This window comes from Bubalus bubalis, chromosome 21 (genome assembly GCF_019923935.1).
Source record: "Bubalus bubalis isolate 160015118507 breed Murrah chromosome 21, NDDB_SH_1, whole genome shotgun sequence".
NCBI classification, from domain to species: domain Eukaryota; kingdom Metazoa; phylum Chordata; class Mammalia; order Artiodactyla; family Bovidae; genus Bubalus; species Bubalus bubalis.
The window spans coordinates 5,273,267-5,295,188 of record NC_059177.1 but is presented as its reverse complement, the minus strand read 5'-3'; the positions used below and the strand labels follow the sequence as shown (position 1 = coordinate 5,295,188).

Sequence of the window (21,922 nt, the reverse complement as noted above, 5' to 3'; positions counted from 1 at the left end):
GAGACCAGAAAAATAAAGTCTGACACTGTTTCCACTGTTTCCCCTTCTATTTCCCATGAAGTGATGGGACCGGATGCCATGATCTTCGTTTTCTGAATGTTGAGCTTTAAGCCAACTTTTTCATTCTCCACTTTCACTTTCATTAAGAGGCTTTTTAGTTCCTCTTCACTTTCTGCCATAAGGGTGGTGTCAGCTGCATATCTGAGGTTATTGATATTTCTTCCGGCAATCTTGATTCCAGCTTGTGCTTCTTGCAGCCCAGCGTTTCTCATGATGTACTCTGCATATAAGTTAAATAAGCAGGGTGATAATATACAGCCTTGATGTACTCCTTTTCCTATTTGGAACCAGTCTGTTGTTCCATGTCCAGTTCTAACTGTTGCTTCCTGACCTGCATATAGGTGTCTCAAGATGCAGGTCAGGTGTTCTGGTATTCCCATCTCTTTCAGAATTTTCCACAGTTTATTGTGATCCACACAGTCAAAGGCTTTGGCATAGTCAATAAAGCAGAAATAGATGTTTTTTTGGAACTCTCTTGCTTTTTCCATGATCCAGCGGATGTTGGCAATTTGATCTCTGGTTCCTCTGCCTTTTCTAAAACCAGCTTAAACATCAGGAAGTTCACCGTTCACGTATTGCTGAAGCCTGGCTTGAAGAATTTTGAGCATTACTTTACTAGCATGTGAGATGAGTGCAATTGTGCGATAGTTTGAGCATTCTTTGGCATTGCCTTTCTTTGGGATTGGAATGAAAACTGACCTTTTCCAGTCCTGTGGCCACTGCTGAGTTTTCCAAATTTGCTGGCGTATTGAGTGCAGCACTTTCACAGCATCATCTTTCAGGATTTGAAATAGCTCAACTGGAATTCCATCACCTCCACTAGCTTTGTTCATAGTGATGCTTTCTAAGGCCCACTTGACTTCGTCATGGCATTATATGCTGCAATTCCGATAACTGGCCTCAAGGAAATGGTAACAAACCAAACCTGGAAATAAAGACTAAATGTACTTAAAACAATCAGGAGGACGTTGGTCAGACCACTGACGACCAATTTCAAGATGACCGTCAGAGCTGACAGTGCCCTTTCTGCATGTAGCCCTCTCCTTTAAAAGTTCTTGCCCCCCTGATCGGTGGGTGGAGGAGGGGATTGGCCTCTGGACAGAAGTCCACGTACTTCCCTCAGCCCAAGTTGCTGGCCTTTTAAATAAAGCTAACTTTCCTTTCCACCAACCTTTTCTTTATTGGCTTTGGAGCCGGGAGCACCTGGACCCACTTTCACGAATGGATATTGGCGCCCACATGAGGCTGTGCTCTCGCGATATCTGACTCCCCAGGGTTTTTCCCTAGCGAGGCCGCAGCCATGATGATGCACCTGGAAGGCTTCAAGGAGCCGCTGCTCGTGGCTCACTGGCCCCTCTGAAAGGGATTTGGGGGGAAGTTCCTAGCAGCTGCCTATACCATTTGTTTTAGGGATCCTCCCTGTTTCTCTCCTGCTCGGCACTGATTCCCAACTATGCTTTTCCTTGATGGAACAGAAAGACACTTCTGGGCAAGCCGAGGAGCTCCAAGACCCAGTCAGTCCATTGGTGTGTACCCAGCTAACTTTCTTTTGAGTGCAAAGAGCTATTTGGGTGTTTTGCCAATTGGTTCTGATGTGTGTCTGCCATTGAGGACCCTTTGTGAACACTGAGGGTCTTTGGGGTGTTTTGCCAGCTGGTTCTGACGTGTATCTGACGTCAAGGCCCATTTGTGTTGGAAAGTGTTTGTTTGGGACTCTGTATAGGTCATCCTTGTTGAAGGGTTTGTGACAGTTCTGTCTTCTGGTGTGTGTGTGTGTGTGTGCCATTTGTGTGACTGGTATTCTTGTTGCCTTTTGTAAAATGGGAAATTCAGGTTCACTTCATTAGAAAAACTTTAGCTATGATATTATGATTAAAGAAAAAGAAAGATAATTTTTTCACAATATACAACAACAGTATTTTTTAGATTCCAGAAAAAAATGGTGAAGATGAAACTCTTGAAATTCCAAAACTGGTTCTTTTTGCATACGCAGTTAGAGAAAGCTAGCTTGATAAAATACTGTTTTCAGAATTCTGACCGGTTGTACTAAGCTGGTACAAGACTGGAATTTGATTTTCTTTCTTTTACTGGTCCCCAGGTAATGTTCTCCCTGTTAATACTGAGCTGCTTTTGATAACAAATTGCAAGTTTCTTTCTCTAGCTAACTTTGAGAATTCCAAAAGGCTCCTGGCATCTCTGAAGGAAATATTTAAGGGACTAGGATTATCTGGTATACTAAATTATATGGAAGACATTTGATAACTTTCAGATCACACTGCCAAACTAGTGAGAAATCTAAAGGATTCCAATGGAAATGTTTTGCTTCAAACCGTATTTTTGACCCTAATATTAGGATGGAAAAAATTGTCTAGCAACGTTATCAGAATATACTTACTTATGGTGTGTCACTGCTGGCTTTAAGTTCACTGCCTAAAGCACATGGACAGTGCTTATGTGACAATATGGTATAAGTGCTAAGAAGTATGGCCCAAGATATGTTTCTCCATCAACATACCTCTCTGTCCTTGTTTGTTATGTCTGATTAGTTTTCCCCCAACATGGATAACTAGGCAGATAGATAAACAAAATGTAGGCCTAATATCAAGAGACATGAATGGACCCAGAGTAGGCACCTGAGCTACTCTGGCAATGATGGAAAAATGTATTGATTATCAATGCATTCTATGGAAAGATTTGCAATTAAAAGGGGGAAACAATGGAAGAAATTTTCACATACTGAGATATGGGAAAGTCATTCTGGCTTATATATGGCTTAATTTGAACTTTTTTTAAAATTTTATTTTGTTTAACTTTACAATATTGTATTGGTTTTGCCATATATCAAAATGAATCTGCCACAGGTATACATGTGTTCCCCATCCTGAACCCTCCTCCCTCCCCATACCATCCCTCTGGGTCGTCCCAGTGCACCAGCCCCAAGCATCCAGTATCGTGCATCAAACCTGGACTGGCGACTCATTTCATATATGATATTATACGTATTTCAATGCCATTCTCCCAAATCATCCCACCCTCTCCCTCACCCACAGAGTCCAAAAGACTGTTCTATACATCAGTGTCTCTTTGGCCGTCTCGTATACAGGGTTATTGTTACCATCTTTCTAAATTCCATATATATGTGTTAGTATACTGTATTGGTGTTTTTCTTTCTGGCTTACTTCACTCTGTATAATAAGCTCAAGTTTCATCCACCTCATTAGAACTGATTCAAATGTATTCTTTTTAATGGCTGAGTAATACTCCATTGTGTAATTTGAACTTTTAATATATCTACTTCATTTATCTGTTGATGGATGTTTAGGTTGCTTCCATGTCTTGGCTGTTGTGAGTAGTGCTGCTATGAATATTGCATGCATATATCTTTTTGAATTACAGTTTTCATCTTTTCTAGATATATGCCCAGAAGTGGGACTGTTGGATCATATGGTAATTTTATTTTGAGATTTTATTTTTTTAAGGGGAAACTCTGTACTGTTCTCCATAGTAGCTGCACCAGTTAAGATTCTGACCAACAGTGTAGGAGGGTTAGAGGGTCTTTTAAAACTTGTTTCTATCTAGATATCTATTATCTAAAGGAATTGATGGATAATAATATATAAGAACATTTTGAGAAGGATGAATATTACAAGAGGAGTCCCTTTGCAAGCAGTTTAATACTTCATAAATGGCTGTGAATAAAAGCACTTGATTATTCTAAGAATAGATATACTGATCTTACAGAATTGAAAACTCAGACTGAAGTAATCCAAGTTTTCCAAGTAGGAATGTAGCAATCACGCACATTCCCAGTATGTGCTGGGGAAAGGAGGGCTTATTCCATCAGTGGTACTGACATTGCTGGTTAAATGTGAGAGTGTGGGGAGTGCATCTGCAATTTACACAGGGTGCAAAGGGAATGCTCAGATGGATTCAAAGTTTTAAGGGTCAGAATCAAATCAGAAAAAAACCCACATATTTTTTTAAATCTTAGTGTGGATCAGGCTTTCTAACAGCAGTATTAGAAAACTATATATGTATAGTTGACAGGTCTGATTATATAAATATTAAAACCCTACTTGTAATAGCTAAAAAGAAAATTAAAAGCAGATAAATCACTTGCAACATGTAAAGCCCTCGGATACTGTTCTTACCAACAGAGTTCTTCCAAATCAAAAAGAAAAAGATGACCACCCAAAATGGGCAAAGAACATGAATGAGCATTTTTTAAAAGGAGGACATTTGAGTAGCCAGCAGCTGAGTTGGAACCCTGGGGCACTTGCGGGGGAGCAGGAGCCCAGGAATGGAATGGTGATTACCTGCGGAGGCAGCAGAGCCCCTGGATGGGGAGTTGATGCGGCTTTGTTACCTAGCTGTGAGTGGGACATACTTGAAGTCCAGTTATGTTAGATGGCCATTGGTTACTTGTCATTATTAAACTTGAATGTGATTTGATGATGTATGGCTTATTCTTAACTCTTAAACAAAAGAAATTCAGTTTTAGCAAAGAGACATGTTTCTCTGTGACTTCTCTTAGCTTCCCCAACCCAGTTCAGAATGTCAGACCCTAGGTTCCACTCTCTGCCCTTAGACTCTGCATCTAGGAACCATTCCTTGGCCAACATTTTGAGGGCTATTTTGCAGCTATCCCAAAATGATAGATCTTAAATTAATAATAATAAACACATGCATGCATGCTCAGTCATGTCAGACTCTTGCAATCACATGGACTGTAGCCCACCAGGTTCTTCTGTCCATGGGATTCTTCAGCCAAGAATACTGGAGTGGGTTGCCATTTCCTCCTCCAGGGGCTCTTCCTGACCCAGGGGTTGAACCCATGTCTCCTGTGTCTCCTGCATTGGCAGGCGAGTTCTTTACCACTGAGCCACCTGGGATTCCCCAATAATAAACACATTGCCAACCAGATTTAAAGTTGGTCTTTTAAAGCGGCAGATCTCTTTCTGTCAAATTCTTACATAGAACCCAGACTTGTAGTGAGACGGGTGAAGTGGAGGGTTGAGGCCACAAAGGCCCCTGTCTGCTTTGCCTCCTTCTGGCCGCTTGTGGCAGCCCCTCTCCCCCAGAGCAGCCCCCTGCAGCCCCCTGGAACACAACTGGACCATGACTTCAAGGAAAAAATGTTGCCAGAATCTGGCCTCTGTACACCAGTGCCAGATTAAATCTTGGAGACAGAGTTTTGGGTGAAGTAGAAAGAAATAGCTTTATTGCTTTGCCAGGCAAAGGGGGACACAGCAGGTTCATGCCCTCAGGCCTGTGTGTCCACTCTGGAGGGAGTAGTAAGGAGTTTTATAGGAATGGTTCAAAGAGCAGGGGGTTATCAGTTTGCAGACGTTTTTCTGATTGGTTGGGGGTGAAGTAATTGGGAGTCAGCATCATCAACCTTCTGGTTCCAACCAGTCTAGGGTCTGTCTGCTTTTGGTCAGCAGTTTTCATCTGGTGGAAGTCTGCTTCCTGTAAAAACAACTTAGGAATATGTGTCAAGTCTTTAAAAAAAAATCTTTCAGGGAACTTCGTGATTCTGCTGTGTGGTGGATTTATAGTCTAAATCGTTACCAGGTCCCCAGCCCAATAGCTATTCTTTGTTTCTGCATCTTCTCATTCCCTAGTCATTAATTCTTGAATCAGCCTTTTGCTTCAGAAGACAAGGGGGCCTGTATGTGGTTTCAAAAGCAACTTCTAATTTTAAGCACTGGGCTCAGCAGTGTTGAGTGAGTTCCATAAGGTAGAATGTATAATCACGTTTGTTAATTTGCTCAAAATGTGCAAACCTAAAGCATTTTGTTACTTAAGTGTATATCAAAACCTCACGTCAGACACTTAGAAATACATACCATTCTTATTTCTCAAATTGATATCATAAAACTGGAAAAAATGAAATTAAAGTGAAGCATTAAAAAAGGATCTTAGGCAAACAACAAAATACTGGGTCCCTCCCTACTCCCCCATGAGGATTCCATTTACTTGACTGACCCATCAGTCTAGTCACCTGTTCTGACTCAAAGCAAGGTCAGTAACTCGCAGGAGAATCTGAAAGGACCAAGAGGTGTCACAACCGAGTGTAGAAGGTGTTCCTGGAGCCCACATGGCTCCTGACCAGCCTTTCTCAGCAGGGCGTCATAGGCATTCAGGGCCACATGCTTCTTCCTTGGGCCAGCTAAGTCTGAGCTTCAAGAAGCATTTGGCACCCTTGACCTCAGACATCAAGTACGTCATTGCAATGACCCAGGATGCTTGCACTCCTCTCCAAATATTTGCCCCCGAGAGGTGGTGTCAGCCCTGGCTGGGCATTCCCACAGACCTTGCCACTCTAAGGGACAAAGTAGGGATCTCCCAGTGTGGGCTGCTGTTTGGGGGGTGGCCCGCGGCAGTTACCGAGGAGCTGTGAGCTCAGGTGTGACACCGCTGAACATTAAGGCTTTGCTTTATAGAGGATGTAAAACGTTTATTGTGTCCATCCTTCAGTTAAAGCTTTCGGTTCAGTTTGGTTTCTTTTTATGACCATTCATTTCGGCTGCCTTGAATATATGACTGACATTAAGTTTATTGAAGATGCCGTCCTGGTCGTTTCTGCGTTGTAAACACCACATGTGAAGCTAACTGCGCTCCTCACTCTTCCTGGAGGTCTGAGCTCTCCACTTCTGTGGCTCGGCTCATCTGTATTGGAGGCGTATGGACAGGGCAGTGCTTTTAAGTGGAAGCACTTTTTAATGTTGTGCTGATTTTGAGATATACTCCGGAGGAGCATAAGGGTAAAAATAAAAATCCATACTTGTAAAAAGGTATGCCCTGAGCGTGGCCAATTCCTCCATGTCTGCCAGGCTGGAATGACCTCTTGGATGTAAATGATTTCATGGCCTTTAGACACTCAGGTTTCCGTAATGCAGGCTTGGGAGGCACGCCAGTGCTGCTCACCTCTCTATGATGGCAGCAGGCAGGGCCTCCGGGAAATGAGTGAAGGCAGAGGAGCAGAATCGATGAGGTAAGGAATGGCAGGAAATATATGGGGAGAGGCAAATTGATCTTTTAAGCGTCAGTGCCAAGAATTTCATTGTTTTCTGGGCCATGATTAAATGTTTTGAACACTTTTTCATGTTTAATAGTTAACAGAAAAGTTGGCTCACAACTTCTTTTGAAGGTCACTTGTTTATTGTGAAATTGACATAAGCAATTCACTCCCAATCTCACATCCTTCCCTTCTCAAAATTGTTTTTCCTGTCCAGCACCTCACCACACCCTATGTCTCCAGCATCCTAGTTAAAGGAGTGCCATTGTCCAAGCTCCCAGGCTTGCATCACGATAGCAAGAACTTGAGTGCCTGGTCAGTACACAGACTGACCACCAGCCTATCCCGTCAAGATTCAAATTAAGTTGCTCTGGACTGGGGTCTGGTCCAGGTGCCCTGTATCATCAGGCATGTTTGGGAAGCACCTAATACAGTTCTTTGATCATCCTTTGATGAAAATGTATGTGGCAGGACAACACAAAGACACTAAAGTTTGGACAGAGCTCATGAATATGAATGACCTTTTCATGTGTCCAAAAAGGAAGTAACTTCTTCGAAAATGATTCTGTAATTTGCAAAATTATATAACACACAGAAATTTCCAGCATACAATGGGAACCCATCCCCATTTACAAAATGTTTCAATGAAAACTTCTCTCCTCACTACCACACTGCCAAGATAATCGACAACTGCTTTACATTTTAAAGGAAAAAAAGAGTTTACTTTGTTATTTTCTGTATGATTTGAAAAAAACCTAGAACATAAGTAGAAGATTAATATAGAGGCAGCATGCATGAGGTGTATGATTTAATTTCTAAAACTGCTAACTCACAGAATTATTTAATACAGGTTAGATGCTTTGGGGAGAAAGAATAAATTACAAGTTATGTTTTCACAACACTTTCAAATTATCGTGTCTTGAGAGAGAATGAAATGAAGTAGTAAAAGGCCAGGTGTGACTGTAAATCAATTAAAAGCAAATTCGTTTTAGGAAATTAATAATACCAGTTCATACTGAGTGCCTAGCAGATGCCAATTCTATGCTTGGTTTTTTATGTATATTATTTCATTTAGTCCACATAACAGTCCTACAAGGATTATCATTCTTCATAAGAGAAAATGATAAGTCCGAGAGGAATTAAATGCTTGTCCAGAGTCATGTGGAATTTCAGGAGTTGGATCACTGGTCCATAAACTAGTCTCTCGGTCTGTTTATGGTGAGTTTAAACCATACAACTTGGCATCTAGACTCAGACACTCTTACAAGTGAAAAGGAGTGTTGTTGATAATTACAGGTAGAGAACACTGGGTGTTTAGCCATTGTAATGTGATAAAGCCAGTTTATTTAGTCATCAGTCAACTTAAGCGTGGGGATGGAACATTGAAATTGAATGAGGGCATTGAAAAATACTTGCTAGCTTCTAAAGATGGCTCCAGCGTACAAAAGAAAAACTGCAAATTCAAACATAATGAAAGATTATGTTAACTCAGTCACAACTCAGCTGAGATCCTCTATAATTTTATGTGAATTCTAGTCAGTCAGTTTAGCGGTATTGTTACTAAAGTCTGTGTGCCTGCATGCAGTGAGGCTAAACGAACCGAAACATTGGAGTTTGGAGCAGAGAAAAGATTTATCTCAGGGACATGGAACGTGACGGATGGCTCGTGCCTAAAGAAACCCCAGACTCCCCAGAGGGTGTCAGCAAGCACTTTGAAAGGCAAACTTGGGAGAATGGGTCTGGTTAGCTGTTACAGACTTCTGGAATTCTTCATTCTTGCAGCTGTCACACAGGGCAGGTCACGATGCTCCTGTAAACCTCCAAGAAAACACATGTTATTCTCTGTTCTGTACACGAACAGATTCTTAAAGTTCAGAATCTTGAGAATGGGCTCTCCTGTATGTTTCAGGCTGTAGGCAGCATCGTCTAACAAAAGGTGCAGTCACTGTGGCTGAGCTCCAGCAACAGAGCACAAAGCGTAAACAAAGGGACAGGTCTCACGCAGAGCCAGGTTTGCTCTTCCTTGTCACAGTCCATTTGATCTGATGTGCTGCAGAGCCTCCAGAAAGCCTCAGGCCACAGTTTCCAACAGTCGCCACTGTCCACCATGAAGGAAAGCTTCAAGTGCCACCATGCGCAAAATGCCCTTTACAGCACGTAACAGTGGTCAGCGTGACTTTTCAGACCTACAGAGAACGCAAGTGGTTGCCTTGGGACAAGCAACTAGTGGTAGAACTAGAAAGAAACATCCCGATTCAGGCTCCATTTCCTTTCTAGATTTTGTTCTCTAGACTCTTTTTTTTTTTCCAGTCTTAATATCTTTTTATTGAAGTATAGTTGATTTACAATGCTGTGTTATTAATTTCTGCTGTACAGCAAAGTGATTCAGTTATATATATATTATATACACACATATATATTCTTTTTATATTCATTTCCATTATGGTTTATCACAGAATATTAAATATAGTTCTCTGTGCTATGCAGCAGGGCCTTGTTTTCTATCCATTCTATATATAAAAACTTAAATCTGCTAACCTCAGCCTCCCACTCTGTCCTTCTCCAACCCCTCCCCTTGGCAACCACAAGTCTGTTATCTATGTCCATGATTCTGCTTCTGTTTCATAAGTTCATTGGTGCCATATTATAGATTCCACATGTAAGTGATATCATGTGGTATTTGTCTTTCTCTTTCTGACCTCACTTACTATGATGATCTCTAGTTGCATCCATGTTGCTGCAATGGCGTTATTTCCTTCTTTTTATGACTGAGTGGTATTCCATTGTATGTATGCACCACATCCTTATCCATTCATCTGCTGATGGACATTTAGGTTGTTTCCATGTCTTGGCTATTGTGAATAGTTCTGCTCTGAACATAGGAGTGTGTGGATCATTTTGAATTAAAATGTTGTCTGCATATATGCCCAAGAGTAGGATTGCTGGATCATATGGTAGTTCTAGTTTTAGTTTCTTAAGAAACCTCCATACTATTCTTCACAATTGGCTGTACCAATTTACATTCCCACCAGCTCTGTAGGAGAGTTCCCTTTTCTCCACACCCTCTCCAGCATTTATTGTTTATAAACGTTGTGATGATGGCCATTCTGACCCTTGTGAAGTGGTACCCCCATTGTGGGTTTTATTTGTATTTCTAGACTCTTCTTGAGTGAGAACATTAATCTCCATTGCAGACTGCTTGTTCACAGCATTAAGCACTTCACCCACAATATCACACTCCATATTTTATCAATCCTAAGAAAAGGTCTGTACTATTATTATCATCTCCTTCCTAGAGGTGAGGAGACTGGAGCACCAGGAACTGAAGTTATTTGCCTCATCTCACATATCTGTGTGCTCTCTCTTAATTAATTTATTTATTCATTTCTAAATTTACAAGCTTTAGGTAAAGTTCACCTTTTAAGGTGTGCACTTCTGTGTTTTGACAAGTGTAAAGCATTATTTCCTGGCAAGGATTTACATTAGCTTTTGAGGGCTATAAAGAAAAATAAAGTGAAGACCCAGCTTTGAACAGAGTTTGTAGACCAGTGATCATGTATCCATCACTATAATATCATGGTTTTCCACCTTTGAGTCAGAAACGCTCTCAGAAATGTGGAAGTGCATTAATGTTCTGGTAGATAGTGGTTTTTTCCTTGATGGGGGTCGGAGGGAGGTGGAAACTGCCTTTGTGATCAGCCATAAACAAGATTTCTGCAGTTTAGGGCTGTGAGATCAGAACAATTTTATAGACAAAAGCAAACTATGTTAGGAGGGCAAATGCCTATGCTATATAGAATATCACATTTGGGGCAAATTACTCCAACGTGCTTGGAAGTACAATGGAACAGTTTCTATGTTGTGAGGTAGCAACTATTACTTTAGTAATGGGTGAGAGATTCATTTTACTCCATTTAAAAGATGTAAAGCTAACCATTACCACAAGGAACTTTTTGTACTAGACTGAAAAATCACTTTCTCCTTTGGACTGTAACATGTTTAGATTGTAAGGAAATGCTTTCTTTCAATAGCTGCTCATTTAGCAACAACTTCCCTGTGTAATATAGAGGTTGCAAACTGGAGAATGTATATTTAGCTGAATTCAAAATCCATTTCAGTATGTTTTGAACTGCATGTGTAAAGGAAAAGCCAGTTCTTTTTTTTTTTTTTGATTGAAAGTTTCACTGTTATAATAGTGTTCATTTATATAGATTTCACATATATCCAAATAGCAGAAATATGTTAAACCCATGAAAATAATTTTTTTTCTGTTTTATTGCTGTATAGGTGATTTACAATGTTGTGTTAGTTTCAGGTGATAGCAAAACCATTCAGTTATACAAACATACATAGACACACACACACACACACACATATATATATTCTTTTTAAGGTTCTTTCCCATATAGGCTATTACAGAATATTGAGTTCCCTGTGCTATACACAGTAGTACACAGTAGGTCCTTGTTGGTTATCTGTTTTATGTATAGTAGTGTGTATAGCTCCTAATTTATGCCTCCCCCTGACCTTTTCCTTTTGATAACCATGAATTTGTTTTTAAAATCTGCTTCTGTTTTGTAAATAAGTTCATTTGTATTATTTTTTTAGATTCCACATAGAACTGATATGATAAGATATTTGTCTTTATCTGTCTGCCTTAGTATAATAACCTCTAGGTCCATCCATGTTGCTGCAAATGGCATCATTTCAGTTTTTTATGGCTGAGTAGTATTCCATTGTGTGTATATACCACATCTTCTTTATCAGTTCATCTGTTGGTGGACATCTAAGTTGTTTCCATGTGTTGTCCATTGTAAATAGTGTGGCAGTGAACATAGGGGTGCATAATATGTTTGAATTATGGTTTTCTCAGGATATATGCCCAGGAGTAGGATTGCTGGGTCATATGGTAGTTGTATTTTTAGTTTGTTAAGTAACCTCCATACTGTTCTCCAGTCTCATTCTTTTTTTTTTTAATTTTTGTTTTTATTTTCATTATTCTAGGAGGTGGATCAAAAAAGATATAGCTGCAATGTATGTCAGAGAGTGTTCTGTTTATATTTTTTCTGAGCTTTATAGTGTAAATGTATGTAAATAATATGTAAATAACCTTAAATTTAGGTCTTTGATCCATTTGCAGTTTGTTTTTGTATATGGTTAGAGAATGTTCTAATTTCCTTCTTTTAATTAGCTGTCCAGTTTTCCTAGCATCACTTATTAAAGAGACTTTTTTTTGTCCATTATATATTCTTGCCTACTTTGTCATAAATTAATTAATCATAGGTCCATGGGTTGATTTCTGGACTTTCTATTCTGTTCTAGAGATCTGTATTTCTGTTTCGTAGCCAGTTCCATACTGTTTTGATTACTATAGCTCTGTAGTATAGTCTGAAGTCAGGGAGCCTGATAGCTCCAGCTGTGTTTTTCTTTCTCAGGAGAGCTTTGGTTATTTGCAGACTTCTGTGTTTTCATACAAATTTTAAATTTTGGAAAAGCCAGTTCTTATGTACAGTCAGAAGAAATCAAGATAAAAATGTTCATTTAAGTTTTAGAAAGTTTTTATATGTTTGAGCTCTTTCATGATCAAAAATTGATGGAACATTTTTCCACTGAAGAGTACAACTCATTTCTTACTTGATGCTGAGTGGAAAATGAGATGCAAATCTGTGTTTAGACTATGATTCAGTTATAGGTGTTCTGATCACCTTCCATTTACTGGCTCATGCAAGGACCATCATGATGCTTTAGTTATGGAGACAGATTCCAGAGACACTCACGCACAAATTCAGGAGCTACACCTTTTCTCACATCTTATTTTCTATCAACAGCAAAACAGGGCATTACGGACTGCCTGAATGTCTTCAGGGTAGCTTCTCCCAAATGATTGGTTGGCCTTCAGCTTATCTGCACTGGGAAGGCTCCTAGATTGTCACTGGGCTGGCCTGCACTTACCTTGGAAGAAGGAAGGCACCTGGAAAGCCCACTCAAGCACTCTGAACGGTTTAGTCATGCTAGTTCTCCTCAGGACTAGAATTCTGGCCCCGACTTTGATCTGCACTGCATCTCTATCTGGGCTCAGCAAATCTGGGATGTCCCCAGACTATACCAAAAAAGTGACTTAAAGGGGAAAGGAGTTATATAGCTTATTATATGTTTTGGAAACATTTTTGTGTTAGGTACCAGGTATCAAGTGTGGACGTTTTGTACCAACTCTTTTCATGACTAAATGTTATTATCCTTCTCAGAAGAACTCACCTCAAGTTCATAACCCAGATTATTTGGGAAAACAATATAAAGCAAGCTACTTGTTAATGATGGTTCAAGAATAACTGTGGCCACCCTGCCCACCCATCTGTGGCTCTGGGTTCATGCTCTACTGGAGAAAAAGGGCCAGGAAGAGCTTCTTCATTTCCTGGCTCAATTCAAAATTTCTGAAAGAAGCCCAGTGAACCTAATTTTCATTCACTTTTTCTTTGTAAGGGGTGGATTTTACATATCATTATACATTTTTTCCATTTTAACCAAGGAATTAGTAAATTATGTCCAAAACGAAATCTAGCTTATCATCTCTTTATGTACAACATAGGAGCTACAAATGGCTTAATATTTTTAAGAAGTTGAAAAATAATGAAAAGCAGTTACTATTTCATGACATTTGAAAATCATACGATATTAAATTTCATTGCCCCTAAATCAAGTCCCTAAATAGCCGTACTCATTTGTTTATATATTGTCCAGGGCTGCTTTCATGATACAGTGGCAGAGTGGAGTGCTTGCAACAGAGCTTGTATGACTTTACAAAGCCCCAAATATTTACTGTCTGGCATTTTACAGAAAAAAAGAAAACTTGTCACCCTAGAGCTAGAACAGCTAACATTCAGCATAGCAGCTGAATAAGCACCCACTGTAAAGTTTTCTTGGTGTTAATTTCCTTAACCATGTGTTGTAATGAGTGGCTTTGGTGTGGCTATAAACTCTGTTCTGGGAAATACAGAAGAGGCCAAAGATGTGTGAAATTTAATGTAAGTATTAATATAAAGAAATAAAAAACTCTTTCAAGTGACTTTCATAGAAAAAAATGTAGATAATTTTCTGCATTCAATACAACTAACTCTCTTTTAGACAAGATAATCCCAGAAAAAGTATCAATTACAATAAAACTCTTAAAATTTATTCTCCAGTTTTTTAGTCCACCTTTCCACCCCATGCTCTACCCACAAGATGTTTAAGTTATTATGAGTTTAGCCTCCTACTCCTCAAAGAATCTTTGGAGATTAGCAAATGAAGATTTAATTAAAATGAAGTTGAGAAAACAACTCTAAAATTGAGTCTGAAGAACATCAATTCAGGGGAGAATTTAGCAAACACAGATCTCACTAGATTTAGGGAGAATTTAGCAAACACAGATCTCGCTAGATTTATTAGAAGCTCTGAATGATGCTGCTGTCTTAGAGTCACAGCACACATGTATGTAGTCTTCGTCCCTTGCATTTGCTGAAAAGGATCACTTCCTTTAATTACGGGCGTATCTTCTCAGTCACTCTGGATGTTGTGCAGCCCATGTCTTCCAGGTAAAAATGTGACTAACTCACTCCTATAGCAAATGATGGGAAAAGTTGTATAAAGATCCTGAAATCTAGAAGCTTTTGAGACATTTACTCTTATAATCTCTGAACCAGACTTTGAAGAACTGATTTAGAGGTTTCACAATTAGGTTCATGATTTCACGGAAATGCCATTTAAACTGGAGCAGCTCCAAGATTCAACAAGTGGGACATATTTAGATAAGCTATGGCACCAATGGCATAGTGAAAACAGAAACATGTCTCAGAATGGTATGGAGATTATGCCAGTATGCAGAAGTAAGTATGCAAAATAACACCAAGATTCATAACTAAAATGATGTACACCCCTAAGGAACCGAGGGAGGTAAAACAGAGCTTCAGTCCTCAAAATGTGGTAGCCCCCTGCAGATACATGAGCTGGGTGTTACCAGTCTGAGACAAGTAAAGTATGGGAATCCAGAGTAACTGTTCAGAAACTTTTGTAATAGCAGTAACTTTACTGTTGACTTTAAAAACTGATTTAGCTTGTATTTTTGTTTTTTTTTTAACCTTCTTACTTTTTTTGTCTTTTAAAAAATTTTTAAATTCATTTTATTGGAGTATAGTTGATTTACAATGTTATATTAATTTCTGCTATATAAAAATGACTCAGTTATATATATATATATATGTTATTTTTCATGTTCTATTCTATTATGGTTTATCACAGGATATTAAGTATAGTTCCCTGTGCTAGACAATAGGACCTTGTTTTTATGTCTTTTTTATTTCATTTTTATTTAGTAATTCACTTTTATTGCATTTCACAAATGTATGTCTGTAACGGACTGGAAAAAATGAACTTCCTTACAGGGAGTTTAAGAAACACTGTATATTGGGAAATAAACATGTTGCTTAACATTAAATAAGTTACACGTTTTAAACAAGAAATGTCATTTTACAGACATGACAATTTTATTTTAATAAAAGGCTGTGGTAACACCTGGTCAGTTATTTGCTATCAAATTACTGTGCTTGACCAGAAGGAGAGAGTTGTCTTTTTTTCCCCTGGGTTTAAACAACTTTTAAATACCAGATACTGCTTTATGTGGCAGGGGTGTGACAACAGAATTCGATTTAAATGGCTAAATCACTGCTGAAACATAGTTTAAGGTAGGGGCGGGGGTGGGGGGAGGACAGCAATCCTACAGAAATGTGTCGATTAAGTTCCTGTGCAACCAAATAGAAATGTCAGGATCTTCCTCCACTTAAGATGCAGGGACAAGCGCACTGAGGCATGAGAAAAGAATTTGATTTACAATTCGAAGGAAAACCAGCAGTGAGATAATTGAGAGCTGGAAAGCAATCTTATTCCCGCCAAATTGCTTTCCTCCTTGTGTGCTCCATTTAGAGGCGAGATTCGAATGCTTACATTTAGTTTGTGCATATTTTCTTTCCCTTGTGAATATTCCATCCTGTCGGATTAGGACTGTTGCTCTGCTGTGATCAGCAAAAGAGAATATTCTGAGGTGCCCAGTGCTGGATTATGCCTGAAGCTCTATAAATAGGAAGTGGTTTTTTTTGGTTTTGTTTTTTTGTTTTTGTTGTTGTTGTTGTTTTTAGGTTCAAAGGTGACAAGCTGGCTGTTAACAAGAACATTCTTGGTCTCTGAATTGCTAAAATGTGGATTCTTTTTTAATTTGGGTTCATGAGAATGAGAGACATGAAAGCACATTGCAGATTTTAGAGTTGGTAAAATATTTAACAGAAACAACCACCACCACACCAGTAGCAATCAATACTACTGTTATCGATACAGTTTGTGGCAGATTTGATGAATACCAGCCTTGGTGTTGCTTACGGTTTACTTTTTCCATCAAGTATTCATAAACAAAGATAGTTTTCCCCTCTTGGCCTGGAGAAATTACCTATAGGAATTAAGCTTATATTCATGGGTACAAAGATAAGATGTGTGCTGTTACTGCCAAACCCTTACTTAGCTGGTTCTCTGACTCACAGAGATAGTCATTTCTTTATAATTTTTGAAAATCTGATGCAAAATTTGTCTCAGAAGTTTGGTCCATAGGCCATGTGTTCTGCCCATGAAAGCACATTTTTATGTCTTACAAGGAATAAGAATTTAAAGATCAAAAATATTTTTATATTAAAACATCCAAGTGGCCCTCTTAGTTTTACCTTCCTTGCTCATGTTAGAAGGTGTTTTGGGTTTGCTTACAAGAAATGCAGACCTGACATTCATTTTGATAAGTGTCTCCTGTGAGCCCCTGATAACATTAGGGGCCAGAATCAGAATTCTTCTGCTCTCCAAAGGTAAGGCATAAATTATCATTTGGGGAAGAAAAATAGAGGAAAAGTAAACAGGAATAGACAATGCAAATTAAGTTTGAGCCAAGAACATGCCTGTTTTAAATTTAAAATTGGCTATAGGCCAGAGCAGGTTATACCCTGGGTACCTAGAGGAAGATGGAGGTAAATACAAGGGATGTTTTTATTAAAAAAAAAAAAAAATCTACAGAGCCACAAGCTGTTAGCTCTAAAACTGATAGTCTGTGCCTCTCCTGGGCAGACCTTTGTCCACGTGGACTGGTCTTCCTGGGGTTGGTGAGCACAGGCACTGTGGTGATGCTCTCTCATACCTACCTCACACCTGCAGCTTACAGGCAAGAGCCCTCTCACTCTGGGAGTGAGAAACAAATGTGCCCTTGGCATGAGCCTGAGTCAGCCCACAGTTCTGCACTGCCCTGTGACTGAATAGGAAGGATTGTAAGAGCTGTACATGACAGATGGGGGTTGGAAGTTTAAATTACATGTGATTATGCATGCACATGCACACACATGCATGCACACGATGCATGCAAATATGCACGCCCACACACACCCACAGGTACACACATACGCACAAGTGCATGTGCGTGTACATACATGGATACACACATGCATGTACATACAGAATGCACATACATGCACATTCACATCCCCAGCTGCACTGGAAGCCTACCTACCTGAGGATATGCGGATGGGTCAAGTTAAAGCAAATAATCCTAGAAAAAAAATGTGATGCATACATAACTTAAATATTTTAACTTAAAACACATCTATGTGCATTTCAATTTCTACATCTTTTGATAGAATTTTTTTTTCCCATCAAGTGAGGATTTCCAAGAGCCAGTGAGGCTGGTCTTGAGCAGAAGTCTGATGCTCAGAGAGCATCTATGGTTCTTGCCTAAACTACACTCTTCAGGAATCATCTGTCGTTTCCAGCTCAGGAGTCTTTATATGGAGAGCGTGCTCAGCACCTGGGCAGCCACCTGTGTGCAGACTTGGCCTGGACGCGCAAAGCTTTGTTGTGAAGCTTTTATAGTTCTTCCATCACGCCTACCTCGATAGCAGAAATGTTTGGCAGTTCCGTCTTCCCCCTTATCTGGTCTTTCCGAAGGATTCAGCTTAGTTTTTATGGAAAACACTCTTCTTCACTTTGATTTGCTTATGTATTATTTCACTAGATTTTATAATCTAATAAGACATGGTACTTGCATAAACATCTTTGGAAGAAAACTGATACTAAGAGCATAAAAGCTGAAGGCTTTCAAATGGACATGCATAGAGTTACCGACCAGTTTCATAATCCAGTGGACTTTTGTCTCTAAGTTATGCTAAGAGGATGGAGGTGGTACTGATTCAGCTGTTTTCCTCATCTCTAAAAAGTTCATGATAAAATTTTTGACACATTTCCCAAAATTTATAGAATCTGATGGTCTGTATTTTTTCACTTACATGACCTCTGACTTCATCTTCTTTTTCTACATTTACTTTTTGTTAAAACTCATGTATTTTCTTTCTATGTTCCTCATACCACGAGAGACATTCAGTCCTTCGCTGGAATGACAGTGTGATTGAGCTTAGTAGATCTCTGCTTTTGCTGTTTTAAGCAGGTTATGGTCCATGTGTTATAAGATTTAGGGTCTAAAATGAGCATATGATACGAAAAAATCCTTTAGGGAAAAGGACCCTTGGACATCCCTTGATAAGACTCTAGTTGAGTCCAACATAGATCTCCAGAGGTCTGAAGCATTGATCTTCCCAGAAGCTTGGAACCGATCCCTAAGTTGAGAGCTGGATGAAGCAGTTTGGCATGTCTTCAGGGAAGTACCTGACACATCATAGGTGTGGTTCAAACCAGAGTGGTGCTGGGTGGGGTGGGGTGGGGTGGTCACACTCTGAGAAGAGTCCTAGGAACAGAGGTTCATGCCTCTCACCTCAGGCATCTTATACCACACTGCATCTGACTTTAGCTACGTATGTGTTTCTCCCTATTAGCTAACTCCATGTCCTGACAAGAGAGAACACACACTCCTTCCAGTCTCTCTCCCCATATTCACTTAGGACACGCTCAGCAGCTGTGAGTTAAAATGGAAATGGAGAAGTAGAAAAATTTGTGCCTTTGGACGTTCATGGCCTGTTCTCCCCGTGTTCACCAGAAGTCCTTCAAATATGAAGTTCCTATTTTATTACCAACTGTACACTCTTAATAAAGGATACAATGTTTCTATTTACTATTAATAAACCAGTATGTCCTACGAATAAGCTAATAAATGTAGTCTTCAAAATAGAACTGCACATCACACCTGTTTTAGTGTTTTCCTTGGTAGACTGTCAAGGCACAGCTGTTATTTTGGGTGATTTTTATCCATCTCTGACTAATCTTTATTTGAGTTCCCTGAACTGAAGTATTTTTTAGTTCTGACAAATTTGGTATGTAACATTTGACACCTTTGAAAGTGTGACCCCTGCGGACACTGGTTTGTTTTCAATGCGACAGTGTTGCATCGTGATTTAAGGTTCTGAGCAAGGACTTGGGTGGGACTATCTGGTTTTAAATTTCAGCTCAGGCTATTTAATCTCCATGCACCTCAATTTCCTCACCTAGAAAGGGCATGTTAATAGTATGTCTTGCGTGGACTTATTGTGAAGATTAAGTGAATTCATCTGTCTAAGGTGCTGGAATCACTACTCGTGTGCCATGAGTGCTCAGCCAGTTGTTGGTACTAATGCCAACCTCGCTGTGTGCATGAGAGGGGCTTCCACAGCAGTGGCCGCGCTGTGCGCTGCCCGTGCCTGGGTGCGACGCAGTCGTGACACTTAGTGTTCTGGTCTTTCACTGTCTCCCTCCTCTCCCGTGCAGGTGGCCCCGGCCATTAAGGAGCGGATGATGAAGAAGGGGAGCCTCATGCTGGGCTACCAGCCACACCGGGGGAAGGTCAACTTCTTCCGGCAGGTGGTGATCAGCCCTCAAGTCAGCCGGGAGGACATGGACTTCCTGCTGGATGAGATAGACCTCCTGGGGAGGGACATGTAGCTGTGGCTTTGGGTCCCCCAGAGGCGCGGGTCCTGCCCTACGGGTAAGGGTCCAGGGCATCCGGGGACACACACACTGCAGCCCTTCTGGGGCGAGTAGGACACATGCCACATCCTTGCCCAGCAAAACCGAAATGCTAAGCAAGTAGTGTTAAGTACTCTCTAGTTGCCAGGGGGCTACTGCTGCAATAAAGGAGGTAGTGAGAGGTGGGTTTTCTCCCAGATGACCCCTGGGACAGAGCCCCAAAGAGTTTAGTACCACATGGGCTCTGGGCTCTTTGCTCTTGAAAGAGCAGCTGAATTAGCGGGTGGAAGAATGGTTTACAAGGTGTGACCCAGAGACCAGCAGCCCTGGAATCCTGTTAGAAATGCCTGGCCTCAGCCTTCCCCCAGACCCACTGAATCAGAATCCCTGGGGCATGGGGGGAGCCGGGTGCTCTGAACTTCATACAGCCTTCCAGGTGCTTCTTAGGCAAGGTAAAATCTGAGAACCAGCAGTTTAACACAACTTTGAATTAACTGAGTACTACTCACTCTGATGTGTTTGCCTGCAAAGGGATATCTGATACTTTGGTGGCTCTGAGAATGCAGCTGTGGGCTCTTAGTACTAATGTTTAGGGGCATCAGAAGTATAGAAAAGCTGTTTTTAAAAGAGAAACTATATATAAGATGTTTACTTTATGAAAAGGTATCTTTTATGCAGGCTAAATGTTTATTCTCAAAAGTTAAAATTAACCACTATCTATTATAAAGTATCTGAATTAGAGCTAAGGATAAAAGACATAGACTTTTGTAGTGTAGCCTTTTAATCAAAGCAACGTCCCTAATTCATTTCCCAAAATCGTTCATGTCATTAATTGGGAGTACATGTTAGATATACGTGTCTCTAATTAGATGCCTCTTAGCTTGAGGGGCTCCTTTCTTATCTTGATCTCTGCTTGTAGGAAATAACGAGAATGAAGTCCAGGGTTATATGACATTCCCTTTCTCAAGCTTTAAAATGGCAGTGTAGACTATTAAAGGGTTTATATTGGGCAGAGAATCAGGGAATTAGAGGTCTTTTGGGGCACACACCTCCGCCATTTATCCTGGGAGTGGATAATTGTAATTCTGTCTCTAATCCTGGTCCTAGATCTCTAGCAGAATTTCCTTTGACTAAGAAATAAACAGAATTCAGAGGTGTGGGAGTAGGGGTCAACAAGGTACATTTATGACTCTCATTAGAGCTCCCCTCTGGAAGGCAAGTGATGGAGAGTGTTCAGGTATTAGACGGGAGCAGAGGTCGACAAGGCACAGTTACACCTTTGGTTAGAGCTCCGCTTTGGAAGGCATGTGACTGAGTGTTCAGACATTAGAGTTAGCATGTTCAGTACCCATCTTGTACGCCTTCACTAACCTGCACCATTTAAATTTTGAAGAGTTAAAAACCAGATATGCACTATTTCCTTGTATTCCATATTTTCATTTTAGAGTGTGTGGTTTCTCAGTATCTCCATCGGTCAAAGAATATTTTACACTTTCTCTGAACTACTTTAATCTGTGGTATGTGTATTGCATCTCTTGTTACCTCTTTGTTTAAACATCTCCCTAAAATGTTCTGAAACTGATGTTTGCAATAATTTGGGTTTAATGAAATAAAAAAGCAATGTGAGCACACAGTGTGTTTGGCTTTTCTTTTCCTGTCTTTCCCTCTTCACTGGATTGTACCAATACATGTTATTTATTTTGTAAGCAATACATAATCATTTTAATTTTTTAGGTGTTAAAATCTTTTGAAAACTTTTTATTTTATATTGGAATATAGTTGATTTACAGTGTTGTTTGTGGCAAGTTGATTGATTCAGCAGCTTGATTCAGTTATTTTTATATATATATATATTATATATATATATAATTTTTTGGATTCTTTTCCCATATAGGT

General features: G+C 39.9%; 1 protein-coding gene across 8 annotated transcripts in view; it reads left to right on the top strand.

Moving 5' to 3' along the window:
- The window catches only part of GADL1 (glutamate decarboxylase like 1), a 650,110-nt gene extending 628,455 nt beyond the window's left edge, over positions 1 to 21,655 (top strand). For all 8 annotated transcript variants that reach the window (XM_044934156.2, XM_044934155.2, XM_044934158.2 and 5 more), the window contains one exon: positions 19,829 to 21,655. In XM_044934156.2, coding sequence (XP_044790091.2) covers positions 19,829 to 20,002 — 174 coding nt within the window. In that variant the 3' untranslated portion in view covers positions 20,003 to 21,655. The remainder of the gene's footprint in view (positions 1 to 19,828) is intronic.
- The last annotated feature ends 267 nt before the right edge of the window (positions 21,656 to 21,922 follow it).